The 24,922-nt window shown below is 37.8% G+C and overlaps 1 protein-coding gene across 9 annotated transcripts in view; it reads left to right on the top strand.

Annotated features, from left to right (window-relative positions):
* Window positions 1–6,376: 6,376 nt before the first annotated feature.
* ICE2 (interactor of little elongation complex ELL subunit 2) overlaps window positions 6,377–24,922 on the top strand; it is a 56,139-nt gene continuing 37,593 nt past the window's right edge. For 5 of the 9 annotated variants that reach the window (XR_008513487.2, XM_054531122.2, XM_054531124.2 and 2 more), the window contains exons 1-5: window positions 6,377–6,522; window positions 7,453–7,585; window positions 9,347–9,451; window positions 17,211–17,472; window positions 18,831–18,950. Coding sequence is in view for 8 of the 9 variants with exons in the window: in XM_054531122.2 (XP_054387097.1) it covers window positions 7,545–7,585; window positions 9,347–9,451; window positions 17,211–17,472; window positions 18,831–18,950 (528 nt within the window). In the remaining variant the exon portion in view is untranslated. 9 annotated transcript variants of the gene reach the window in all.

Below are 24,922 nucleotides of genomic sequence, written 5' to 3'. Positions count from 1 at the left end.
GCCACCGGTGGTGAGCTAAAGAAAACTCTTGGTTTTTTTCTAATGTCATTTATCTCTCATGTTGGAAAGAGAGAAACCAGTCTTCCTGTATTTAATTTGATTCTAGATTTTTTTCTCCTTGGGAGGGGAAATGTCTACTCCAGTATAATATAGCCATCTCAGTAATCCATTTGTTATTTACCCACTTGATAGACTTCTCAAATAATATTTTTAATTCCAGGATAACTTCCCTTTTGTGGGGAAGAAGCTTTATCATCTATCAACTGTTCTTTGCTTGAAGGACAAAAATTAACTTTAATATTAGCCTCGTCCAAAATCTATTATAATGACTTCCTAACAAGCCCCATACCCACCCCTTCTACCATTCTCTCTCTACCCCTCTGATAAAACACACACTGCATTCTAAAGACAAATACGATTTTTAAATTATTCTGCTTGGAATTATCTCTGTTATCAACTTCTCTCTGTAGAACACTTACGCGCTACAAAAGACCATCTTTCAAGTGAACAATGATTTCTGGGGTTTTTTTCAGCCCAGGGGCCACATAATACAGAACATATCTAAATATATTTTAGAAAATATTATCTTCTGAGTAGAAAAAAATCGAACACTTTAGCCATTCTGTTCTTACATAGCATATCCTGGGCCAGAGTATTTTGCTGGTTTTTGGCATTAATGATGATTCCCTGTCCACTTGAAACACCATTTATTGCTGAAAGGCCTGATTTGAACAAACTGCAATTAGCGACAATATTTTCCCCAAAAGTTTCTGAATCAATTACTAGATTGAAACCTTTTTGCTAGAGGGCTATTTCTGGATTCTCATTTTGAAAATACCTTATGGATGATTGTAAATTCATGAGGCAATTCCCTGAGTGAAGCAGTTAGCAAGCTGTAAACTATTCCAAGGCCAAGTTCACCCCAAATCAAGACAAGGAAGCTCATTAGCTAAGGGGTAGAAAAATGACTTATTACTGATTAAAAAAAAAAAGATGATCTTGCACATTTCTCTGTCTTGATTTGGTCCCCAAGAAGAAATGAACACCTAGTAACCTAGTAACAACTATGATAACTTTGCTTAGTTAATGTTTGCAGTTTTTAGAGTTCTTTTTGAAATTCTGGTCCAATTAAATATTTTGTAAACTCAAAGAAGTACATACTGTTATAAACTCTTTCAAAATTAAATTGGCTTATCATTCAACTTCTGGGTTTGTTTGTTCCCCAGCTTACCAGAAATGGAAAACCTCATCTTTCTTCTGCTTAAAAATCCACAGAATAAAATGGTGCAATTGCTGTGGGAAACAATCTGACAGTTTTCTAAAAAGTTAAACATAGGCTGGGCATGATGGCTCACACCTGTAATCCCAGCACTTTGGGAGGCCAAGGGGAGGATCACCTGAGGCCAGGAGTTTGAAACCAGTGTCAGCAACATGGAAAAAAAAGTTAAACATAAATTTACCATACAACAATTCCACTCCTAGTTATCTACTCAAGGAAATAAAAATGCAAAGTTCACACAAAGACTTGTACATATAAAATGTTCACATAAATGTTGTACACATAAATGTTGCCCTCAGCAACATTATTCAGAAAAGCCAAAAAGTAGATACCATCTAAATGTTCATCAAATGTTGAAGGGATAAACAAAATGGGCATATCCATAAATGAGTTACTATTGAGCAACAGAAAGGAATAAATACTAATACATGCTACAACATGGATGATCCTTAAAACATTCTGCTAAGAATCCAGACACAAAAGACAACATATTGTATGATTTCATTAAATGAAATGTCCAGAAAAGGCAAACCTATAGAGACAGAAAGTAGATTAATGGTTGCCTGGGGCTGGAAAGAGGGACTGATTACAAAGGGGCACACACGATTTGGGGGTTAATGGAAATGTTCCCAAACTTTATCATGTTGATGGTTGTGAAACTTCACACATTCACTAAAAGTCACCTAATGGTACAATTAAAATGAATGAATTTTATGGTATATAGCTTATAACTCAAGCTATTTAAAACACGATACACAAACATACACACACACAGATTCCCCATAATGCAGAGAATAAAGTCCAAAATCTCTAGCATGGCAATGAAGACCATCTCTAGTCCGCTTCACCATTTCCGGTCCAACAACCTTCATTTCCCCAACACAGCGATGCAACAGCTTTTCCTCTTCCCCAGAATATGTGGAGCTGTTCACACTTCTGTGTTTTTTTTTTCCACACTTTAAAACCCACAGCCCCTTTTCTACCCAATGAACTCCTACTCATCCTTCAAGACCCAAAATAAACTCTTCTGAAGTAATCTCTAAATTATCTCCATCAGAATGAATTTCTCACTCATTTGTGGTCCCATGGAATCTTCTATATATATGTATACCATTTCCTTTTTTTTTTTTTTGAGACTGATTTCACTCTTGTTGCCCAGGCTGGAGTGCAATGGCACAATCTCGGCTCAGTGCAACCTATGCTTCCCGGGTTCAAGCGATTCTCCTGCCTCAGCCTCCCAAGTAGCTGGGATTACAGGCATGCGCCACCACGTCAGACTAATTTTGTATTTTTAGTAGAGACGCGGTTTCTCCATGTTGGTCAGGCTGGTCTCGAACTCCCAACCTCAGGTGATCCACCCACCTCAGCCTCCCAAAGTGCTGGGACCGTGGCCGGCCCACCATTTCTTCTTTGCATTATAAGTCTTTGTACAGTGCCATCTCCACTGTGTTTTGTTCATCTTTGATTTTTCTTTCAGAAAAATTATACACTAATAGCTAGTATTTGTTGAACATTTACTCTTTGCAATGCACTTTTTATATATATTACTTCTAGTCCTCACAACAATTCTGTAGGTGAGGTATCACTGCCTCCATTATCCAGATGAAGAAACTGAGACTCAGAGGACACATGACATGCCTAGGAGCACACTGCCAGTAGACAGAAAAACTGAGATGCAAACCTGAGATAGATATCTACTGGAATCCAGAAGTCCATGTTCTTGCCACTAAGCTTCTTGTGGTTTACAAAACAGAAAAGAAAAGGATGCATATATTTATTGTATTGTATGTTACTCCGCTGGGGCTGCTATGACAATTCCATAGCCTGGGAGGCTTAAACAACAGATATTTATTTTCTTACAGTTCTGGAGGCTTGGAAGTCCAGATCCAGCTGCCAGCCAATTTGGTTCCTGGTGAGAACTCTGTTTCTAGCTTGCAGATGGCTACCTTTTTGCTGTGTCTTCACTTGGGGGAGAGAGTGAGCTGTGGTTTCTCTTCTTCTGACAAGCGCATGAACTCCATCATTGGGGCTGCACCCTTGTGTCTTAATCTAAACCTACTTACCTCCTAAAGATACCACCTCCAAATACCATTAGGATTCCTTGTAGTAAACAAAAATTATAGGAGGCCATTAGGCTCCTATAATATGACATATGAATTACATATTCATATAACATATGAATTTTGGGAAGATGCACAATGCACATGTTGGCAAGAATTATGAGACCTGAATTTTAGTATCAGTTTTATCACTGATCATGTGATGCTGGAAAAGTCACTTGACAATCTTGAAACGTGCCCATTTCTTTGTAAGGAAAACAAGACGGTTGGACTAGATAACCTCCAAATTGTGTTCTGATTCTAAAAATTCTGATTCTGTGTGCTATCTTGCAACCACTGAAAATCAGATATACCAGTTCAGAGCATACTGTTTGGTGATGATCTGAAATCTCAACACAGAGCTGTATGGTGATGCTACCATATCACACTACCATGGGCAGGTACCTCCCAGCAGCATGAGCTCTTGAACAATTACAGCAGTTCCTTCAGGCCAGGTCAGGTGTCCCCAACTCTCCCTGACTGCATGCTTTGTGAGACAGTGCCCAACACATGAACTTTTACACTGCCTTTGTCCTACACAAGCCATCTACATCACTTACCTAATAAGAAATACTATCTGCAGCCAGGCGTGGTGGCTCACGCCTGTAATCCCAGCACTTTGGGAGGCTGAGGTGGGCAGATCACAAGATCAGGAGTTCGAGACCAGCCTAACCAACATGGTGAAACCTTGTCTCTACTAAAAATACAAAAATTAGCCAGGCGTGGTGGCATGCACCTGTTATCCCAGCTACTCAGGAGGCTGAGGCAGGAGAATCGCTTGAACCTGAGAGGCAGAGGTTGCAGTGAGCCAAGATTGCGCCACTATACTCCAGCCTGGGCGACAGAGGGAGACTCCATCTCAAAAAAAAAAAAAAGAAAAAGAAAAAGAAAAAAAGAAATGCTATCTGCACAGTGCCAGGCATTGTACTGGTTGATTTTTTTAAGCATTCACAAACACTGTCTCCTAACTGGCTCCTCCCTTCAATGAATTCCATAGGTTGCCAGGTGAACTTTCCTGAAGCACAGCCAGCCAGTTCTGATTGTGTCATTATGTAAGTTTTTTTGTTTGTTTGTTTCCTAGCATTTTATTTCTTATACAATAAACTCAAACTTCCTTAGTCTGGCTTACAAAATCTTCCATGTCCTAGCTTCAACCAGTTTTTCCAACCCCTTTTCCTCTACTACTCTTCAGAGACCTTGCATTCCAGGCAAAATAAACTACCTATGGTTTCCTGTAGCACATTTTTTATATTAACATAATTTCTAACAATATTCTAAATCATTCTAAAATGTCAGCCAGGTGTAGTGGCTCACACCTGTAATCCCAGCACTTAGGGAGGCCAAGGTGGGCAGATCACTTGAGGTCAGGAGTTAAAGACCACCCTTTAACTCCTGGCAAACCCCAACTCTTTTAGTAGAGATGGCAAACCCCATCTCTACTAAAAAAAAAAAAAATACAAAAATTAGCCAAGTGTGGTGGCGTACACTTGTAGTCCCAGCTACCAGGGAGACTGACGCAGGAGAATCGCTTGAACCCGGGAGGCAGAAGTTGCGGTGAGCTGAGATCTCACCACTGCACTCCAGTATGGGAGACTCTGTCTTAAAATGTAGAACACGCTTCCCTAATAGCACACACTAGATTCTGTCTATGCAATAGGTTTAAGGAGTTCCTTGTATTAAACAAAAATTATAGGAAGCCATTGTTTTGAACTTCTGCACTAGACCCCAAGAGACCAGACTAAAATAAAAATGGAATCACTCATGCTCACCACACCGAAACTGAGTTATCTGGCCCTCCAAGAAATCAGGAGACAGAGATAACAGGCCAGTTTCAACTTTCAATCAGCAAGATAATGAATTTCCTGTTTTAGTCCCTACAGCAAAGAGTAACTTGAAGTAACCTGATGTTAACCAGTTATCTTTCTATTGTTCTGTCTGTCTCCACCTTACCAGGAAAGTAACTTTGAAATTATCAATCTGCTTTTTGTTCTTTGTTTCTACTTTCTACAGCCCTTTTTTCTGTCCGTAAAGCCAACCTCCTCTGTTCCACTCATTGGGACACTCATTCCATTTTACGGAATGAAGTGTTGCCTGATTCCAGAATCGCAATAAGGCCAACTGAGATCTTTAGATGTGTCAAATTTTTGTCTTTTGACACTTGTGCTGGTCTGTCTAGCACGCCCTTTCTCTTCATTCCACATACCCACATTCTTCAAATGAGCCCACAGGGCAGGTGCTCAGTGCAGTAACTGACATGTAAGTACTCAATACTATTCAAAGCTGCGTTTTGCCCCTCACACTAGCTATTCCTCTCCCTCTAACCTCAATCTATACACCTTTCTTATGTAGCTTATTACTTTCTATTGTATTTAATGTAAATGTCTTAGACTGCCAGAGATCCAAAGCACTGGAAAAATCAGTATTCAGTCTTAGTCCATGTGTACCCAGCACCAAGCACAAAGTACTCTGTTTTTGGTCAATAAATCTTTCCGTAATGGATGAGAACAAAACTAGTGTTTGAACCAGAACGGCCTCTGGTGGAAACTCACAGCTAAAACTGGATGGGGAGTGGAGCGGAGGTGAAGGAGCACTTAATGAGGCCCTACTATGTGCCAGGTACTGTGCAGAGCACAGCTTCTTCCTTTGTTTCATTTAATCCTTTCCAAAAAACCGTATGAAGCAGCAGTAACAATTTCGTCTCCATTTTACATATGAGGAGTTTGGGTTAGGGAAGTCAGGAAACTTGCCTGAGGTCACAACCAAGTATGTCTGGGTCTTTCCAGTACTGCACTTGTCGCTTGTCCGCCTTCCAATTTATCACTCCCCTCCTCTCCCCGACGAAGGTCGAGGACTTTCTAGGAAAACACGCAGTCTCCAACCACTTCCGCCTGGCGAGCCCAGTCTCGCCCTTCGCTACCAGAACCACAGGGAGCGCGTGTGGCGGGAGGAAAGCAGGGGAGCAGCCGTCAAGACGCAAGGCCCCGCCTACTATGTCGTTGGTGGCGTCATCACGCAGGGCCGAGTCGGCGCGGCCACATCCTTTAAATATGGTCTTTCCCGGGCGCGCGCGACGATGTGAGGAGTGGGGTGGAGCGTGTGTGGTGTGTGGCTGCGGCCTGGGCAAGAGCCGCCGCGGACCATGAGGTGGGCGGAAAGGCTGTGTTGCAGCCGAGACGTGGACGGGAGGGCGCTGCCGGGCCAGCGGGCGTGCTCATGCAGGGGCGGGAGGAGGGAACATGGCGGCCGGGCCAGGACCCTTTGCTCCTGGCTCTGCGCGGCTCCTACGCCTGGTTTGCTTGCCCTTTTACCTGCTTTTCTGGAACCTTGTTTCCCCTCTCCTTGTGTCCCCTTTCCCTCAGCCGTTTCTTTTGCTTTCCTCGACTCTTCCGCCAGCTCCATACTGGGTCGAAGTGTGAGAGGTAGATTAAGTGGGAGCCGGTCGGGCCCGTCCGGTGCCGAGACACCGACTCCTAAATTTGATTAGGTTCTCGCATGTCACTTTATCAGTCTGCCTGGGGTCACAGGAGAAGTACTGAACATGAGAGATCAAGCCTGATTTGTAGTCCTGTTGATGTCTGTAAGTGATCTTGTGAAATGTCACTTAAGTTGACCTCAGTCTCCTCAAATGTGAGGTTCTCTTTGAAAGGCCTAAGATTCCTGATATTGAGGTAGCTTTTGTCATGCAGTGCCTGCCAGAATCTGCCCCATAACAAAGCATGGCCGGGAAAACAAAAGATTTATTTTGGCAGTAAGGGAATGGAAAACTGAGTTGACTTCCCGTTCCATGCCATCAAGTGGCCTAGTATGTAAGCAATGAAAACACCGTTCTGTTTCAGCTCTTATTTCCATAGTGAGTGTCCTAAGAGTAGCACTCCCGGCGTAGATTAAATAGAAAAGGGCTCGTCCTGTATCGTCATTGCTGCTCTGCTACAAAGAACCTTGGGTCTGCTGTATTCTGTTTTAGGTGCCACAGTCTGTTGAGGGTAGATGTTTAGGGAGAGATTCTTCCTCACCTAACAGCGCCTGGCCTAGCCAATCACTTGCTTTTGATCTTGGCCTTTTGTTTTTCCTCAGCTGAGTAAGTTCTGGAGGGATCCTGCCTCTTGGAGCCTTCGCAGCCAGGCAGCTGTGAACTGTGAGCTAGAGTGAAGCAGAAATCTAGGAAGATGAGCTCCAAGATGGTCATAAGTGAACCAGGACTGAACTGGTGAGTTGTAGCCACTTTGTAATCCACTGAAGAGGAGTGTAGTGGGGCTGATGGTTGACTAAGAAAATAGATTTCTGGCATAGAGAGATTTGGAGGAAACAGAAAATACAAGTTTAGGGTCTCAGAATTTACCCTATCCTCATCTTCACATACTGAACGCTAGAGTTATGGCTGACTGCACTTCCACTCCTATAGTGGAACAACACAGTTCAGCACTCAAATTATTTTTAGGTATTATTCCCTCAGGTATTTATTGTTGGTCTCCTGTGAAGGAGAGATACAGGAATTTTCTTGAGTCCAAGAACCTTGCCCATTTCCATACAAGTAATAAAAAAGACCCTCTTTAAGAATAGACATGGTTTTTGTTATATTGAAATCTATATCAAACGATATAAATGCATAGACTCTGTTTTAAAAGTGTATGAGAACTTTGCAAATAGAGAGCCTGGTTAAATAATATAGTGGTTTTATAGACATCTAGCTAATACATGTGCTGCTTTAGTTCATTTTAACACACATTTACTAAGCCAGCCGAGGAGGATCAAATGTTATAAATGGTTACAAAGAGTATTAAAATAGTACCTGACTCAGAATATTAAGTCAGTATGTTCAGTGAGTATTTGTTTATTGCTAACAACACTCCCATCCCCAGGGAGCTCACAATCCCTGAGACCCTTTACTTTGTTTTTATATGATATGCAGAAACTGAAGAATTTATTGAGATGTCACAGATACAATACCACGACAAGGTAATAAGAAACTATACTGATACATAGCAAATAAGACATTCTGATTTTACCATTAATACCTTAATATAGTTTTTTGGATAAATGCCTTTAAGAACAGTTTAAAAAGGAAAAGAGTATGAAGCAAATATGCTAGAATTTCCTATCCGGGGACTAGGACACCCAGAAGTTGCCATTTGATTAGGTAAGAGGTATGCACATTTGCATTCCTTGCCAGTGCTGTAAAGTATGCATTCAGATGTAGCACAGATGCTCTTATATACCACCGGCATTGTGGAACTAGTTGTGGTTTAGAACCTTTGCACAATATTGTAGCCCTTGGAATTATCCTTTTCCACGGAATTTTACTGGTCTTTGTCCTCCCTGGATTAATGGATTCAGTGTTTTCAAATTTTTAATTCCTTCGTTCAAACAGCATTTTTGGATGCCTAACTATATGGAAAGCATTGAATATAATATGTTAGTCTCTAAATTAATTATGGTGTTATGAAAAATCATATCACCTTTGAGGTGGTTTAGCAAACCAGTTATCCCATTTGCCATAGTAAACAAAATAGCTAGGCTGTTTAGTCTTTGTAGTGTCTTTTGGCTCAGCACAGAAGTGGATGAAACAAAAATAAGTTGAGAAGTGTTTTCAGCAACCAAATATCTTAATGTTATGTCCTAGAGCCAGAAGTGAGGCCAGGCTTCGACAGACCCTTGATTATACTTCAGTCTTTTCTATCTTTAACTCTCCAGTCTCTGTGACATTTATTTAATTATGTACTACAGAAAATGCAAAGCTGATTATTGGAGCTGGAGAATTTCCTAATGGGCCTGGGTTTAAAGCTATCCAAGAAATAACACTTCTAAGCCCACAGATCTGGTATATGAAATTAAACATAGTAAGAAGAGATTGTCTGGGGATGGGGGGTAAGAAGGTATGAAATTGTAAGTTACAATTGTGCCATTATGTGTCTTAGTCTAGCATGAGATTTTGAATTGTCAAATGTAAGTAAATTACTTTGTTTCACAGGGATATTTCCCCAAAAAATGGCCTTAAGACATTTTTCTCTCGAGAAAATTATAAAGATCATTCCATGGCTCCAAGTTTAAAAGAACTACGTGTTTTGTCCAACAGGTAATATGTTTATTTGGTTATTTATTTCCATATTTGATTGTCGTTTTTCTGATAGTTGAAGTTTTATGTGTATCTCTAGTATTAAACATTCAAATTATAGAAATGTTTAAAAGAAAACAACTTTTAGCACTGGTATTTATCTTTACAGACCTTCGGTCCTTTCTCCACACATGAACTGCAAAACAATTTTATAGTATTTTATAATACTATGCTAAACTATCCCAATATTTTTATAATACTATACCGATATAGTATAATACTATAGAAACATTTATACCACTAAATGTTTTAGTATAGTACCAATATTATACTAATAATTGTTTAGTATAGTACTAAATAGTATACTATTTATAACATATGTACACGCACACATACATATACAGGTATATAATACAAAATGGGATCATACTAAAAATATACTATAAAACTGTTTTGTAGTTATCTATCATTTAAAGTGATATTTTGAGTATCTTTTCATGCCCCAACATTTAGTTCAATCTTAATGGTTGCATATTACCTCACTATATAGCTTATAGATGTATTTTTAATTCATTTAGCTAGTCCTGTGTTGCAAAACATTGTGTTCCCTTTTTTCTTTTTTTTTTTTTGGTAATTAAAAACAATATATTGGTGAATTTTTATAGTTATTTCTGTAAGATATACTCATGGAAATTGAATTGTTTGGTCAGACAATATGTACAGTTTCTATTTTAATAGATATTGCCAAATTGCTAAAGGTTTTTTTCCTCTCTGGTATTTAATGACTATTAAGTGATAATTTTTACTTCTTACTGCCAACTTGCCTGTAGTAGCTCTTCTTTCCTTTTTGATCGACTATTTCTACTCTGTTGTTGATGAATCTGGAAACCAAGTAATTGAGTTTACTAGAAAAATGTATAAATACACCAAATGAGGAATTAGGAAACTCCCCCAGGGAAGCTCAACATTTACTTTCTTCGTTTCTCCTTTTACAGTGGAGGAAGCGTATCTCCCCATCTTTTCCTGCTTTCTCAGTTATCTTTTCTGTCCGTTGTCCCCTCTTACTCCTCTATCTTTGTTCTCTCCCATTTTCAGTCATCTTGATTACTTTTTGGTTTTTGTTTTGCTTTTTAGGAGACATGGTCTTGCTATGTTGTCCAGGCTGATCTTGAACTCCTGGCTTCAAGTGATTCTCCAACTTGGCCTCCCAAAGTGCTGGGGTTACAGTCAGGAGCCACTCTGCCTGGCCAACTTAATCAGTATTTGAACATGCTCAAGTTTTCCTATTTTAAATAATCCCTGGACTCCACATATTCTCCTAATTACTTTCTTACCTCTTCTCCCATTTATACTTAGACTTCTTTAAAGACTTAAATATGCTCACTGGGAAGAAATGAGGAACAAAAAAGCTGTAAGATGTACAGAAAACATAGTAATAGTAAGTCCTTCCCTATCAATAACTTAAATGTAAATTAATTAAACTCCCCAATCAAAGGATGGATTGGCAGAATGGATTTAAAAGCAGGACTAAAAACTTTCCATTTACTGCACATCCTGCTCCACTTGCTGGGATTACAGGCATGAGCCACCATGCACGGCCTATAGCTGTATTGTATTCTATAGTTGGGTGTATATAATTTTTAAATTGACGTCTGTTGATATTTAGCTTGTTTCCATTCCTTTACTGTTAGAAACAGTGAGCATCCTTTTTACATGTGCTTGTATAAGTAGGATAAACTCCTGTCAGTGGAGGGTATGTATATATATTTATTTTGATAGATATTGCCAGATTGCCATTAAAAAGCATTAAAGAAAAAAGTGCTTTTTTGATTCCATCAAATGAATGCGTAAGTTTACATAAAAACAAGCAGAAGTTGTATTAAAGAGACAATTTTAGTCCAGGCTCAGTGGCTAACACCTGTAATCCCAGCATTTTGCAAGGGTAAGGCAGGAAGATGACTTGAGGCCTGAGTTTGAGACCAGCCTGGGCAACAAATTGAGACCCCGTCTCTCCAAAAATAATTTGCTGTGTGTAGTGGCACATACCTATAGTCTTACTTAGGAGGCTGAGGCACGAGGATCACTTGAGCCCAGGAGTTTGAGACTGCAGTGAGTTGTGATTGTGCCACTATATTCCTGCCTGGGCATCAGAGTGAGATCCTGTCTACAGAAAAAAAAAGAGACAATTTTTTAAAAATAAACGTTTTAAAGAGGCAGTTTCAGAAGCAACTTTCCTCTTGCCAAAGTGCATAATTATAATGTCTGTGCTGATGTCAGATATACAAAGTTAAAGCAATAGACTCCCTTATGTATGTACATCTATGGATATTTTTAAAAACTATTTGTTATTCAACTTGTACAGTTTTTTGAGGATAACTAATTTCTTAAAACTTACTACTAATTAAAGAATTGCCATTATTTATTTGGATCAAAAAATGCCTATAAATTCTGTTGTCCTGGGATTTAGAGAACATATGTCTATCTTTAAAAAAAGAATCATCTCAGGTCAGGCGTAGGTGGCTCACACCTGTAATACCAGCCCTTTAGCAGGCCAGAGCAGCTGGATCACTTGAGCCCAGGAGTTCAAGACAAGCCTGAGCAACATGGTGAGACCCTGTCTCTACAAAAATACAAAAAATAGCCAGGTGTGGTGGTTGTGTGCCTGCAGTCTCAGCTACTGGGGAGGCTGAGATGTGAGGATCACCTGAGTCCAGGGAGGTTGACGCTGCAGTGAGCGAGGATCATGCCACTGCACTCCAGCCTGGGCAACAGAGTGAGACCCTGTCTGTCTCTCTCTCTCTCTCTCTCTCTCTCACACACACACACACACGCACACACACACACAAATAATCTCGGCTGGGCACAGTAACTCATGCCTATAATAACACTTTGGGAGGCTAGGGGCAAGAGGATCACTTGAGCCCAGGAGTTCAAGACCAGCCCGGGCAACATAGCAAGACCTTGTCTGTACACATAATTTAAAAATTAGCTGGTGTGGTGGCATGCACGTGTAGTCCCAGCTGCTTGGGAAACTGAGGTAGGAGGATCACTTGACCCTGGGAGGTCAAGGCTACAGTGAGCCATGATCACACCACTGCACTTCTGGACAACAGAGCAAGACCCCATCTCAAAATTTGAGACCTTATCTCAAATTAAAAACAAACAAACAAACAAAAAACAACTTATTTGAACTTTTGTTTCAGCCTTTCTCTTTTCACACTAAAAATTTCTAGTATTAATCTTCGTCTTGCCACTGCTTCTCATTTTATTTTTAACTTTAGAGTTGGTGTCTTGCCATGTTGCCCAGGCTAGACTCAAATTCCTGGGCTCAGGTGATGCTCCTGCCTCAGCCACCTGAATAGATGGGATTATAGGTGCACGCCAGTGTGCCAAGTTTATTTTTACGGTTCTTTTCAAGTCCTCTTCTGTTCAGCATATCCCAGGTGTGGGTTATAGCCTGGCTTTGTATAAGGAAAAAGGCATTTTGCTGGAAGTTGGGCATACCTAACTCCTAAAATATTTTTTTCTTAGAATATCCTTGGTTTTTTTTAGATTTCTGTAGAGCACAAAATAATCTATTAGTATAATTTACCTTGTACTATAGAAAAAATACAAGTTATTGATGTGATGTTTCTAGTCTTTTTTCTTAACCTTTTATTAAGAATTATTACAGTCATTGTTACAGTAATTACTGTAATAATTCTTAATTACTGTAATAATTATTACAGTTATTTCAGGCTTTATTGTTTACAACTGTTTTCTTGTTGAAAAACAAGGCCTTTTATTCTGTTAATTTCAAGATAAAAAAAAATTTTCCTTTTGCTCTCTGTGCTCCATAAGTGTTTGTAAAATGAAAGAACAACTTGAATAGTGTTTTTACAAATGAATAATATAAAAAGTTAACATTGTGTTACTTTTCTCTGAAGCATGAAAAAGAAATTATAGAATATTTGGAAAGTCCCCCAAGAAAATAAAAAAGGATATTAAAATGCCCCATGAGCCATTCATGTAGAAATAGCCACTGTAAACAATTACCTTTTTTTTTAAATTAAAGTTTCTGTTTGCAGATACTCATAACGGAGTTTTAAGCAAACAAGGGGGGAAATAGCTTTAAATGGAAATATATATATATAAAGCTTTAACACATTTAATTTAGGAAAATAAATCAAACTCAGAAGGTACTAGTAGACTTGAAATGGAGACTAGAAGCACCATTTCCAAATGCTACTTTTAAACATGCTACCAAACCAGTACTTAAAGTATAGGAAACTTAAACTTTTGGATTCTGCCCTGTTTGTTTGTTTTTTTTTTTTTTTTCCATAGAAACTTTGAGAAAGGAGAAAGGGTAGTTGACAAAATGCAGGGGCAAAACTTCAAACCATCAACCAAAATAAAATATGATGCTGTATATGTGAATAGAGAAACCCTGTCAGATGCTTTTGGTTTACACCCTGATGAAGTTTTTGACAGCACTGCACAAGGAAATGATCTTGATGTGCTACCATTTCATTCTTTGCTGAATGTAGCCAATTTAAACTGCTAGAATTTCTTGACATTCCTAGTCTGGCATATCTGAGTCAGCATCTTGTTGCTGCAGCAGCTTAATTAAATTTGCCAGTTTGTGGCACAAGGACGGACATGTTCTCATATTCAGAGTGACAGCTGTGAAGCAGTATTGTTAAGAGTGCAGACACAATACTGTTAGGTTTGAATAGCTCTCAAGACATTTTCTAATGAGAAGTCAATTTGCTGTAATACATTTCTCCCAAGATCAGCAGTTAATGTTCATTTTGTTAACCTAAAATATGCTTATTTTTATACAATTATTGGAGAAACTTTAGTAGCTAACTATGTCTTTTTTTACTTGTGTTATTTTCAGAGCCAACCTAAGCATCCTAATTTTAATTTCCAAAATTCTTCTCCCATTCCCTTATCAGCTCTGAGTAGTTTTTTATCCATTGTTTAGCTCTGAGAGAGTGGTCTTAAATATTTTTGCTTTATTTGGGGACCTACATATTTTCTAAAATACTGTTGTCATCTTTTGGAATTTTTGCCATATTTATTCTAGTATCATAAAGTTAATTTAAAACTAATCAGTAGTAGTTTTGGATGGAATGTAACTCACCCTTTGTCCAGACGCAGATCTAAATTAGTAGTTCTCAGCCGTATCAGACTGATACCCTCCCACTTTTTATGACAGGTATTTATAAGAGATAAGATACCTCCTTTACTAGCTTAAAATGAAATTAATAGATATAATTTTTAAAAACAATAAATATATCCTATACCTATAAGTTTGAAATAATTTATTTTTTAATATTTAAATTCATAGAGACTACTGCATTATGAGATATAATGAGGTAGTGAGATGCATCAGTTAAAATGAATACAGTTCATTTATTTAAGTTCATTTAAAGTATTTAAGAGAAAATAAAGCATACCATAAAATAATCATAGGAAAAATAAAATGTACTGTTAGGATAAATATTAACAGACTAGACTTATTTGTAGCTGATAAGAGATAATAACAGACTAGACTTATTTGTACCTGGTAAGAGAAAGCCTGAAGGGGACTGTTAAAATATGCAGGATAGTACTGCATATTGCAGGCATTTAGTATTCTCCCCTTCTGAATGCCTTTAATTCCCCCCTTTTGTGACAATCCAAAGACACCTACAGGCTTCCAGAATGCCCTGGGGACATTAAAACTGTTATGATTGAGGACCGCTGCTATGGATATTTTCTCTTTCTTCTCTTTCTTTTCCTTAATCCCTGATCATTATGTTCTTAGGATTCTCTTCAGTCACCTATTTGGTATGTTCACTTTGGAAACCTGAGTTCTCCATAGTCCCATTGTGTTGATGTACATACCTACTTTTCTTTCTTCTTCATTGACTTGTCTAATGCACTTGATTATAATGTCGTGGAGATTGGAGATGGTACTGTACTTAGTGTTGTATTTCCAGTGCCTGGCATAGGCTGGCACATGGTAGTTAATAAATATTAACAAATGGAGGCATGAAGAATGAGTCAGCAGATGTCCATCTTTCTCTTTAGTTTCCCTTGCTCTGTGGATTATTGTGTAATTTGGAGCCAGGTTATAGGAACAGTTACTGTGGCGGAAGTTACAGTTGTGCAGGCCAAAGAAGTATAGTTTTGATGCACTTCTAAAGTCTCTTATGTAAAATGTAGATTACAATAACTGAATAGCAAAAATAGAGATGGATTATGAATAAGATAAGGAAGTTGTGTTCATATGCCTTAATTTGGATAAGGTGACTTCTTAAAAGCAGGCGTAGCATTTGTGAATCTAAGTAACAGAGAAGCTCTCTAAAATAAAAGAAATGTATTTGGGAGTAAAGCATTGCAATGGGAGTATGTATGCCATAGTAAACTATGTGCGTATTCAGGGAGGTAAAGGAGGACAAAGATTTTTAAAGGAAAAAATTAGGATTGTCTGATTGTTTTGAGATAGTTATGCTTGATCTTTGAAAGATGAATAATAAAGGTGACACCAATCCAAAGACTGGCAGTTCCTGAACAAATACCCTTGCAGAAATATTTTGTTATCAGGAATTCAAACATGAGAACTCTGTCTTCATGGCCTTCACTAGCTCTAATTATCAGGGTTTTTGTGTTTTTTGTTTTTTGTTTTTTTTAAGTTCCAGGGTGCATGTGCAGGATGCACTGGTTTGTTACACAGGTAAACGTGTGCCATGGTTGTTTGCTGTACTTACCAACCCATCACCTAGGTATTAAGCCCAGCATGCATTAGCTATTTTTCCTAATGTTGTACCCCAACCCCACCCCACAGCACACCCATGTGTATTCCCTTCCCTGTGTCCATGTGTTCTCATTTTTCACCTCCCACTTATAAGTGAGAACACGTGGTGTTTGGTTTTCTGTTCATGCATTAGTTTGCTGAGGATAATGGCCTCCAGCTCCATTCGTGCCCCTGCAAAGGACATGATCTCATTCCTTTTTATGGCTGCATAGTATTCCATGATATTAGGGATTTTTGAACATTGGTGACTCCATTGTGATTCTAACAACCTTCACACATTCCATAAACAAATATGGTAACAGGTTCTGAAGCTACTCACTACTTTCTCTTCTGGTACATTTCATTAAAGATACGCCAGGATTTTTCTTTGGCATCCGTGAAAAGCATAAAGTCATTTCCATGAACTCAGCCATGTACCAGAGTGATAGAGGATTGTACGACTTTTCCAAAACCAATACTGCTTTCAAAAAATACAGTGCATAATGTTAGAATTTTCTTAATTTTTGAGATAAGCAGAGGGAATCAGAACATTTAGAATCTCAATGAATTTTGTTAATCTCAAATTTGTGATTCCTTTACATTCTGTTCTTAGTAGCTTTTATTCACCATATTAACTGATAAATCTTAGTGATGAATTTAAGTATTAAAAACTCAAATTGTAATAAAATATAAACATAAAGTACTTGCATGTGTAATTGGCAAGAATGATTTTCCCGTCTTTATTAATGGGAAGAAAACTTCTAAATTGAATAAGTATGCCTCTTCCTCTCCATCAGGTAATTGAAGGTAAGTTTGCATTGTGATCCTATCCCGCAGAATACTTAATCTACTTTAAATGGCTAAACATCAAAATGCAGGTGGCAGAGTTAGATAATAATCCAGTGTTTACTCTGTTAATCACGCTATATTCTCCCTGGTGATTGAGAATCATGAAGTTCCATGATAGTAATCTTCATGTGAAAAGCACATATTTGTAAATTATATTTTGTTTTCCAGACGTATAGGAGAAAATTTGAATGCCTCAGCAAGTTCTGTAGAAAATGAGCCGGCAGTTAGTTCAGCAACTCAAGCAAAGGAAAAAGTTAAAACCACAATTGGAATGGTTCTTCTTCCAAAACCAAGAGTTCCTTATCCTCGTTTCTCTCGTTTCTCACAGAGAGAGCAGAGGAGTTATGTGGACTTGTTGGTTAAATACGCAAAGATTCCTGCAAATTCCAAAGCTGTTGGAATAAATAAAAATGACTACTTGCAGTACTTGGTATGTATTGTGTTCTTCAGTTTCAGGAAAAAATAATAAAAATTAGGAAATATTTTCATCTTAAATTTATATTTATGTTTTTAGGTCCAGTCATCTTTTTTAAAATGGAAAATTTAAGGAGATTGATTGACAGAGCAATGGTGCTTTAATTCTTTTGTTGGTTCCATTGCAGTTCAAGCATTTTGCTCTACTTCTGAACATGTCTCGCTCCAGTTCATCTTAAGTACTAGCAGTAGAATTTTACATAGATTATACCAATTTTAAATTATTGCTTAATTATTTCAATTAAGACATTTCCAAATTCTCAATTATATAAATGATGCTGTGCTGAACATCTTTGTAGCAAAATCTTTGTTCATATCGATGATAGTTTCCATAAGATAAATTCTTAAAAATAAAACTGCCAGATCAAAACCTATGCATGTTTTCAAAGCTTTGATCTGCAGTTACACATGCATAAATTGTTCTGCAAAAAGTTTAAACCAGTTTGTTTGTACCTCTGTTGTATGACAGGTTTTGAAAAAAACTATCTTTTCTAATCCTACAGGGGTAAGGTAAAAGAAAATCGAAATCAAATTTAAGAAAAGAAAACACTATCTTCACTAATATTGGACATTACCTTTTTTGCCTTTAATTTAAAATGGGAAAAATGGTCTCTTGCTTTACATTAATTTAATTTATGATTACTAATGACAGTAAGCATTTTCCATATGTGTATAAGCCATTTTTATTTTTTCTTTGGTAACTTGCCTATTTATATTATTTGCTTATTTTTCTATTCGGATGTATGTCTTTTTAAAAAAAATTGAGGCCAGGCACAGTGGCTCATGCCTGTAATCCCAACACTTTGGGAGGCTGAGGCAGGTAGATCACCTGAGATCAGGAGTTCAAGACCAGCTTGACCAACATGGCGAAACCCCATCTCTACTAAAAATACAAAAAATTTGCCAGGTGAGGTGGCAGGCGCCTGTATAGCCAGCCCCAGCTACTCGGGAGGCGGAGGTCGCAGTGAGCCGAAATCGTGCCACTGCACTCCAGCCTGAGCAACAAAGCGAGACTCTGTCTCAAAAAATAAATTAAAAAAAAAAAATTTTTTTGACAGCATTTTATAAAATCAACTTCTCAATTCCTGAGCATGTGTTGTATAGTCTTAGTCATTTGCTTTTCTATTTTGTGGAGTTTTTAATAGCAGTTTATCATTACTATATAATAATTTTTACTGACTTCTTTGATTTCTGCTTTGGATTTGATACTTTAATTATTCTTTAAGTCCAAATTATTATAGCAATGATTAAAAATGTGATTGTTTTTTAATGAAACTTTTTATCCCAAGACATGTCTACTTTTTTAAAAATCAGGATATGAAAAAACATGTGAACGAAGAAGTTACTGAGTTCCTAAAGTTTTTGCAGAATTCTGCAAAGAAATGTGCACAGGATTATAATATGCTTTCTGATGATGCCCGTCTCTTCACAGAGGTAAAAAAGCAACTCACATTTGTGTAAAGTGCCAAGTGATAGGCAATAGCAGCATTCTGAAATGTGTGATGATTCCACCAAAAGCATTCGGAACTGTCAGTGTTACCAATTTAAAAACCACAGGTCTTTTCTTCATCATGCATTAAAATAGTAGAAAAACTAACATCTCAAAATTGTGTACTATAGTATATTTTTATGTATATTTATATTCTTTAATGATCCAACTACTGTATTGTATCATTACATTTTACTCACATAATAGTTTGAACTGACCCACTGATTTCCCTTCTGAGAGAATAGTGTTTAAAGAGTTATCCTGGTCCCTAAAAGTCTGAATGGCCCTTTAAAACTCAGTCAAGTGAACTTGTGCTCATTATGTTTGTGGTAACCAGCCACAAAATGATAAATTTCAACTCTGAGTTCATTTTTGGATACTTCACTCATTCATGCAAATTTATTAGTAAGACCTGTGTATCATCCCAGCTTGTACCCTACCATCATTCATTGAGCCTACCAGAAAATTAAAGTATACTACTTAAACAGGCCAGGTGTGGTGGCTCACACCTCTAATCCCAGCACTTTGGGAGTCTGAGGTGGGTGGATCACCTGAGGTCAGGAGTTGGAGACCAGCCTGGTCAGCATAGTGAAGCCCCGTCTCTACTAAAAATAACAAAATTAGCCAGTCGTGGTGGTGGGCGCTTGTAATCCCAGCTACTCAGGAGGCTGAGGCAGGAGAATCGCTTGAACCCGGGAGGTGGAGGTTTGCAGTGAGCTAAGATTGTGCCATTGCAGTCCAGCCTAGGTGACAGAGCGAGACCCTGTCTCAAAAAAAAAAAAAAGAATAAATAAAATATACTACTTAATAACTATATATATACACACATATATTTGTAGTAGAGTTTATAAATATCAATCTAAATTTATTTAAGCCTTTAAAGCTTGTCACTGTAAACAATAGTGTTAATATATTTAACACTACTGAACTGTACACTTAAAAAGGGATAAGATGGTAAATTTTACCATAGTTTAAAAAAACAAAACTAGCCACTCGAACGACAGCAGGAGTATTAAACTTTCACTGTTTTTTAAAAAAGGCCGGGCACGGTGGCTCACACCTATTTTTTCAGCACTTTGGGAGGCCGAGGCAGAAGGATTGAGCCCAGTAATTTGAAACTAACCTGGGCAACATAATAAAATCCCATCTATACAAAAAGAATTAGCTGGCATGGTGGCATGTGCCTGTAGTCCTAGTCACAGCTACTTGGGAGGCTTAGGTGGGAAGATCACTTAAGCCCCGGAGGCGGAGGCTGCAGTGAGCCTTGATTGTGCTGCTGCACTCCAGCTTGGATGACAGAACGTGACCCTGTCTCAGAAAAAGGAAGGGAAAAAAAAACACCGTAAGGAAGAATTTTGTTGTTAATATGAACCAGAAGAATGGTTCTTCTAAATAAACGAATTTGATTTTTATTTTCTGTGAACCTAAATATATCCAAAGGGAATGTCATAATTTTCCATGAGGAAAAGGAGCTGGCAGCTATTCTTGTTTTGATAGTGCCTATTGAAAGACCAGAATGATGTTTTTAATACATAAGTCACAGTCCAGGCTGCAGTGCAGTGGCACAATCCTAGCTCACTGCAGCCTTGAATTCCTGGGTTCAAGTGATCCTCCCCACCTCAGCCTCCTGAATAGCAAGGACATGGGCATATGCCACTGCACCTAATTTTTTTTAGATACAGGGCCTCCTATGTTAACCAGGCTAGTCTCAAACTCCTGACCTCAAACAGTCCTCCTGCGTCAGCCTCTCAGAGAGCTGGGATTACAGCCCATCTTTCTTAGGAAGAGTCTTTACAAAGTTCTGCAGTGGCCTGCATGATCTCCCCCCCTCCCTCCTATCCCCCATCCTCACTTTCTACAAATTGCCCTGTCAGTTATTCTGCTCCCACCTGCGGACTGGCCTTTACATTTCTTCAATACTTCAAGCATAGTCCTGCCTTAAGTCCTTTGGCATTTGGGGTTTCTATTTTTCTCTCAATCTGTTCCCCAGATTTCTGCGTGTAGTAGTGTCTTGATTCTTTTAGGTCTCTGTCTGTTCAGATGTCACCTATCAATGAGGATATCCCTGATTACCCTATGGAATGTAGTATGACCCTCACTTTTCCCTTTACCACGTTTTATTTTTGCTTATTGTCCTTTCCCTCACTGTTTTTGTAAAACAGTGCCTTTTTGTAAGTGCTGTTTTGTTCACTCATGGGGTCTTCCAATGACTAGAATAGTGTCTGGCTCGCTCAAGTGCTCAGGTGCTCAATGTAAATATTTTTTAGGTGAATATAAAACTGTACTTTATTAACAAAGTACATTACTTGGTAGCTAATGATAAATGATAAACATTGTCATGTTTTTTTCCATATTGATGTGGCAGCACATTTTCTCTAAGTTGTATTTTACATCCCCATCCCAAAGATTCACTGATATTTTTCTGAGATCTTTTAGTTTTAAAATTTTATGTTGTACAATGTCACGTACATATGGAAAAGTATATAGAACAAAAGAAAAAAATAGATGCAGCTTAACAGATAATTATATAGTAAACATCTACGTAACTCTTATCCAGGTCAAGAAATAAAACAATGCCAGTAATTCAGAAGCCCCCTGTGTGGTCCTCCTGTATAATAAATAACATTCTCCTTACTTGAGTAAATAATCAGCGTCCCAGCTTTGGTGGTGATAAGTTCTGTGCTTTTTGTGTGTGTATGGAGGGTGGTAGTTCTACTTCTCTTTTGCCTGATTTTGTTGGGATTTTTTTTTTCTTTTTTTAAGAGACGGAGCTTCGCTCTTGTCGCCCAGGCTAGGGTGCAATGGCACGATCTCAGCCTACTGCAACCTCTGCCTCCAGGGTTCAAGCTGTTCTGCTTCTGCCTTCCAAGTAGCTGGGATTACAGGCTCCTGCCACCACGCCCAGCTAATTTTTGTGTTTTTAGTAGAAATGGGGTTTCACCGTGTTGGCCAGGCTGGTCTCGAACTCCTGACCTCAGGCGATCTACCTGCCTCGGCCTCCCAAAGTGCTGGTTTACAGGCGTGAGCCACCATGCTTGGCCTTTTTTGACTGATTTTGAATTTTATGTGAGCAGAATCCTTTTGGACCTTCCTTCTTTCATTCAGTATTGTGCTTTTTAGATTCTTAGGTTGTGTGAGTTGTAGTTCATTCATTTTCATTTCTGTCCATTTTTCCATTATATGAATAAACTACAATTTATCCTGTTGATCAGAACTTGGGTTGTTTCCAGTTTGGAGCTTATTCTAAGCAGTACTCTTAAGAAAATTCTCATACATTTCTTTTGGTACACATATGCACACGTTTCTGTTGGATATACAGATGCTTCTTGACTCACGATAGAGTTACATCTCAATAAACCTGTAGTGAATTAAAGATGCATACACCTAACCTACCAAATATCATAGTGTATTTTATCCTACTCTAAATATGCTCACAATACTTATATTTACCTACAATTAGACATAATCATCTAACACAAAGCCTATTTTATAATAAAGTATTGAGTGTCTTGTAATTTATTGAATGCTGTATGTTGCGACAAAATTGCAATGGTTTGGCACCATCGTAAAGTTGAAAAATCATTTAGTGGAACCTTCGTAAGTTGGGGACTGTTTGTATACCTAGAAGTGGAATTACTGGGTCATAGAGTATGCGTATCTTCAACTTAAGTAGATTTGCAAGCGTATCTTCAACTTGAGTAGATTTGCAAGTGGTTTTCCAAAGTGGCTATACCAGGTTATATCAATTTACATTCTAACCAGCAGTGTTTAAGAGTTCTGTTGCTCCACATCTCAGACATATATATATATGTATATATAGAGAGAGAGCAAGAGCGAGAGAGAGCGCATGTTTTCATATGCTTCCTGCTCACTTTTTCTTGCAGAATGACTGTTCATTTTTTCTAATTGATATGTAAGATTTCTTTGTATATTCCAAATACAAAAACTTTATGGGCTGTGTATGTTGCAGTTTTTCTTCTTTTTCTGTTTTGAATTTTATCTTTCTCTATTGACAAGTTAAAATTGTATATATTTATTTTGTACTATATGTTTTTAAAATATGTATACATTGTGGAAAGGCCAAACCGGGCTAATTAACATATGTATTACCTCACAAACCTATTTTTTTGTTGTGAGAACACTTAAAATCTACTCTCTTAGCAGTTTTCAAGAACACAATACATTGTAATTAACTATCATCACCATGTTTTATAATTGATCTCTTGAACTTTTTCCTCCTGACTAAAATATTATGTCCTTTAACATTTTCCCCACCACCCCAGCTATTAATGCTCACTGCCTAGATGGATTCATTCACTGTGGTTTGCACAGTTGTAATATTCTGATTGCATCATTTATTCTTTGGAATACTTTTTAAAAGATATGCTTTCCCTTACTTACTATTTGGTTTCCCAGTTCATGTAGCTTACCATGTAGCAGAATAAATAGTAGATTCTTTCCTTTTAAATACCACTTTTAAAAAAATTAGTTCCTTCTTATTCTCCAATGTTGGTGTGTTTTCTTTTTTTAAAATGTTATTATTAAATCATGGAGTTAAATATATATGTGTTTCTGTCCACTACGATTATTATCCTTTGTAAGCCTCAAATAGTATTAACTCACTGAGAGGCTCTTCCTACTGGCTTTTCAGTCAGTCTGGTAGTCTTTGAGGCTCATTTTGTACACTTCCTGCCCTGGCCCTGGAATCAGCCATTTTCAAGAGCCCTTGTTTCTTTTAGTGTGAAATGATATTTCAGGACTACAATCTGGGCACTACGGATGCTCCTGGGTTGATCACTGTTTTGAGAATAATTCAGTGGATAGAACTAGGAAATAGATTTAAAAGAAAAATACCTTATATGTCTCATTTGCTTTATCCCACATTACACTCACAACAGCCTCAAAATAACAGTATTAATACTAGTGATCAATACGATTACTGAAAACAATTGAAATTATTTTTCTTATGCTCTTCTCATTCTCCCCCACATCTTTTAAAAGATTGTACTGTGTTTTTATTGTTAGAGTATCATATAGCCATTAAATACTAAAGCCTCCCTTTTAAATCCACATTTAATTTTTACAACAATTTTATTAAGGTATAATTTACATATAAAAATTACTCATTTTAAATGCATTTCTTTTGTGAAATGTCTATGGAAGTATTTTGCTGATTTTTTATTTGCTTTTATTTTTATTAAGCCATAAAGTTTCTTTATATAGTCTGAATACAACTCCATTATATATAGTTTTCTTCCAGTTTGTGATGTATTTTTAAATTTTTTAAATAGTGTTTCAAAGAACAGAATTTTAATGGTCTAATTTATCAAAAATTTTTGTGGTTAGTGATTTCATGTGTTCTAGCACAGAAATATTTGCCTATCCCAAGTGATTCTCAGACTGGGGTCAGTTTTACTCCTTCCTGACCCGCCCCCCCACCCCACCCATCCCTAGGACTTTGACGGTGAGACATTTTTGGTTGTTACAACTGGTGGAATGCTACTAGTATCTACTGCGTAGAGGCCAAGGATGCTGCTAAACATACTAAATGCATGTGAGTGACGTCCCCTACAACAAGGAGTTATCCAGCTGGAAGTGTCAGGGGTGCTTGCATTGAGAAACCCTAATCTAAAGGGCTTATAGTTTTAACTTATACGTGAAAATAAGTCTATGTTGATTTCAAGTTAATTTTTGTGTAAGATACAAGGTAAGGATCAAAGTTCATTTTTTTCCGTATGAATATCTAGTTGTTCTAGCATAGTCATTTTCAACTGAGAGTGACTTTGCCTCCTAATGGACATTTGGCAACGTCTAGAGCTTGGTAGGGGTGCTGATGGCATCTAGTGGGTAGAGCCAGAGGTGCTACTAAATATCCTACAGTGTACTGGACAGCCTAACACTACAAAGAATTATGTGG

Source organism: Pongo abelii, chromosome 16 (genome assembly GCF_028885655.2).
Source record: "Pongo abelii isolate AG06213 chromosome 16, NHGRI_mPonAbe1-v2.0_pri, whole genome shotgun sequence".
NCBI lineage: Eukaryota > Metazoa > Chordata > Mammalia > Primates > Hominidae > Pongo > Pongo abelii.
Note: the sequence above shows the minus strand (reverse complement) of the source record. Positions and strands in the feature narration are given on the sequence as shown.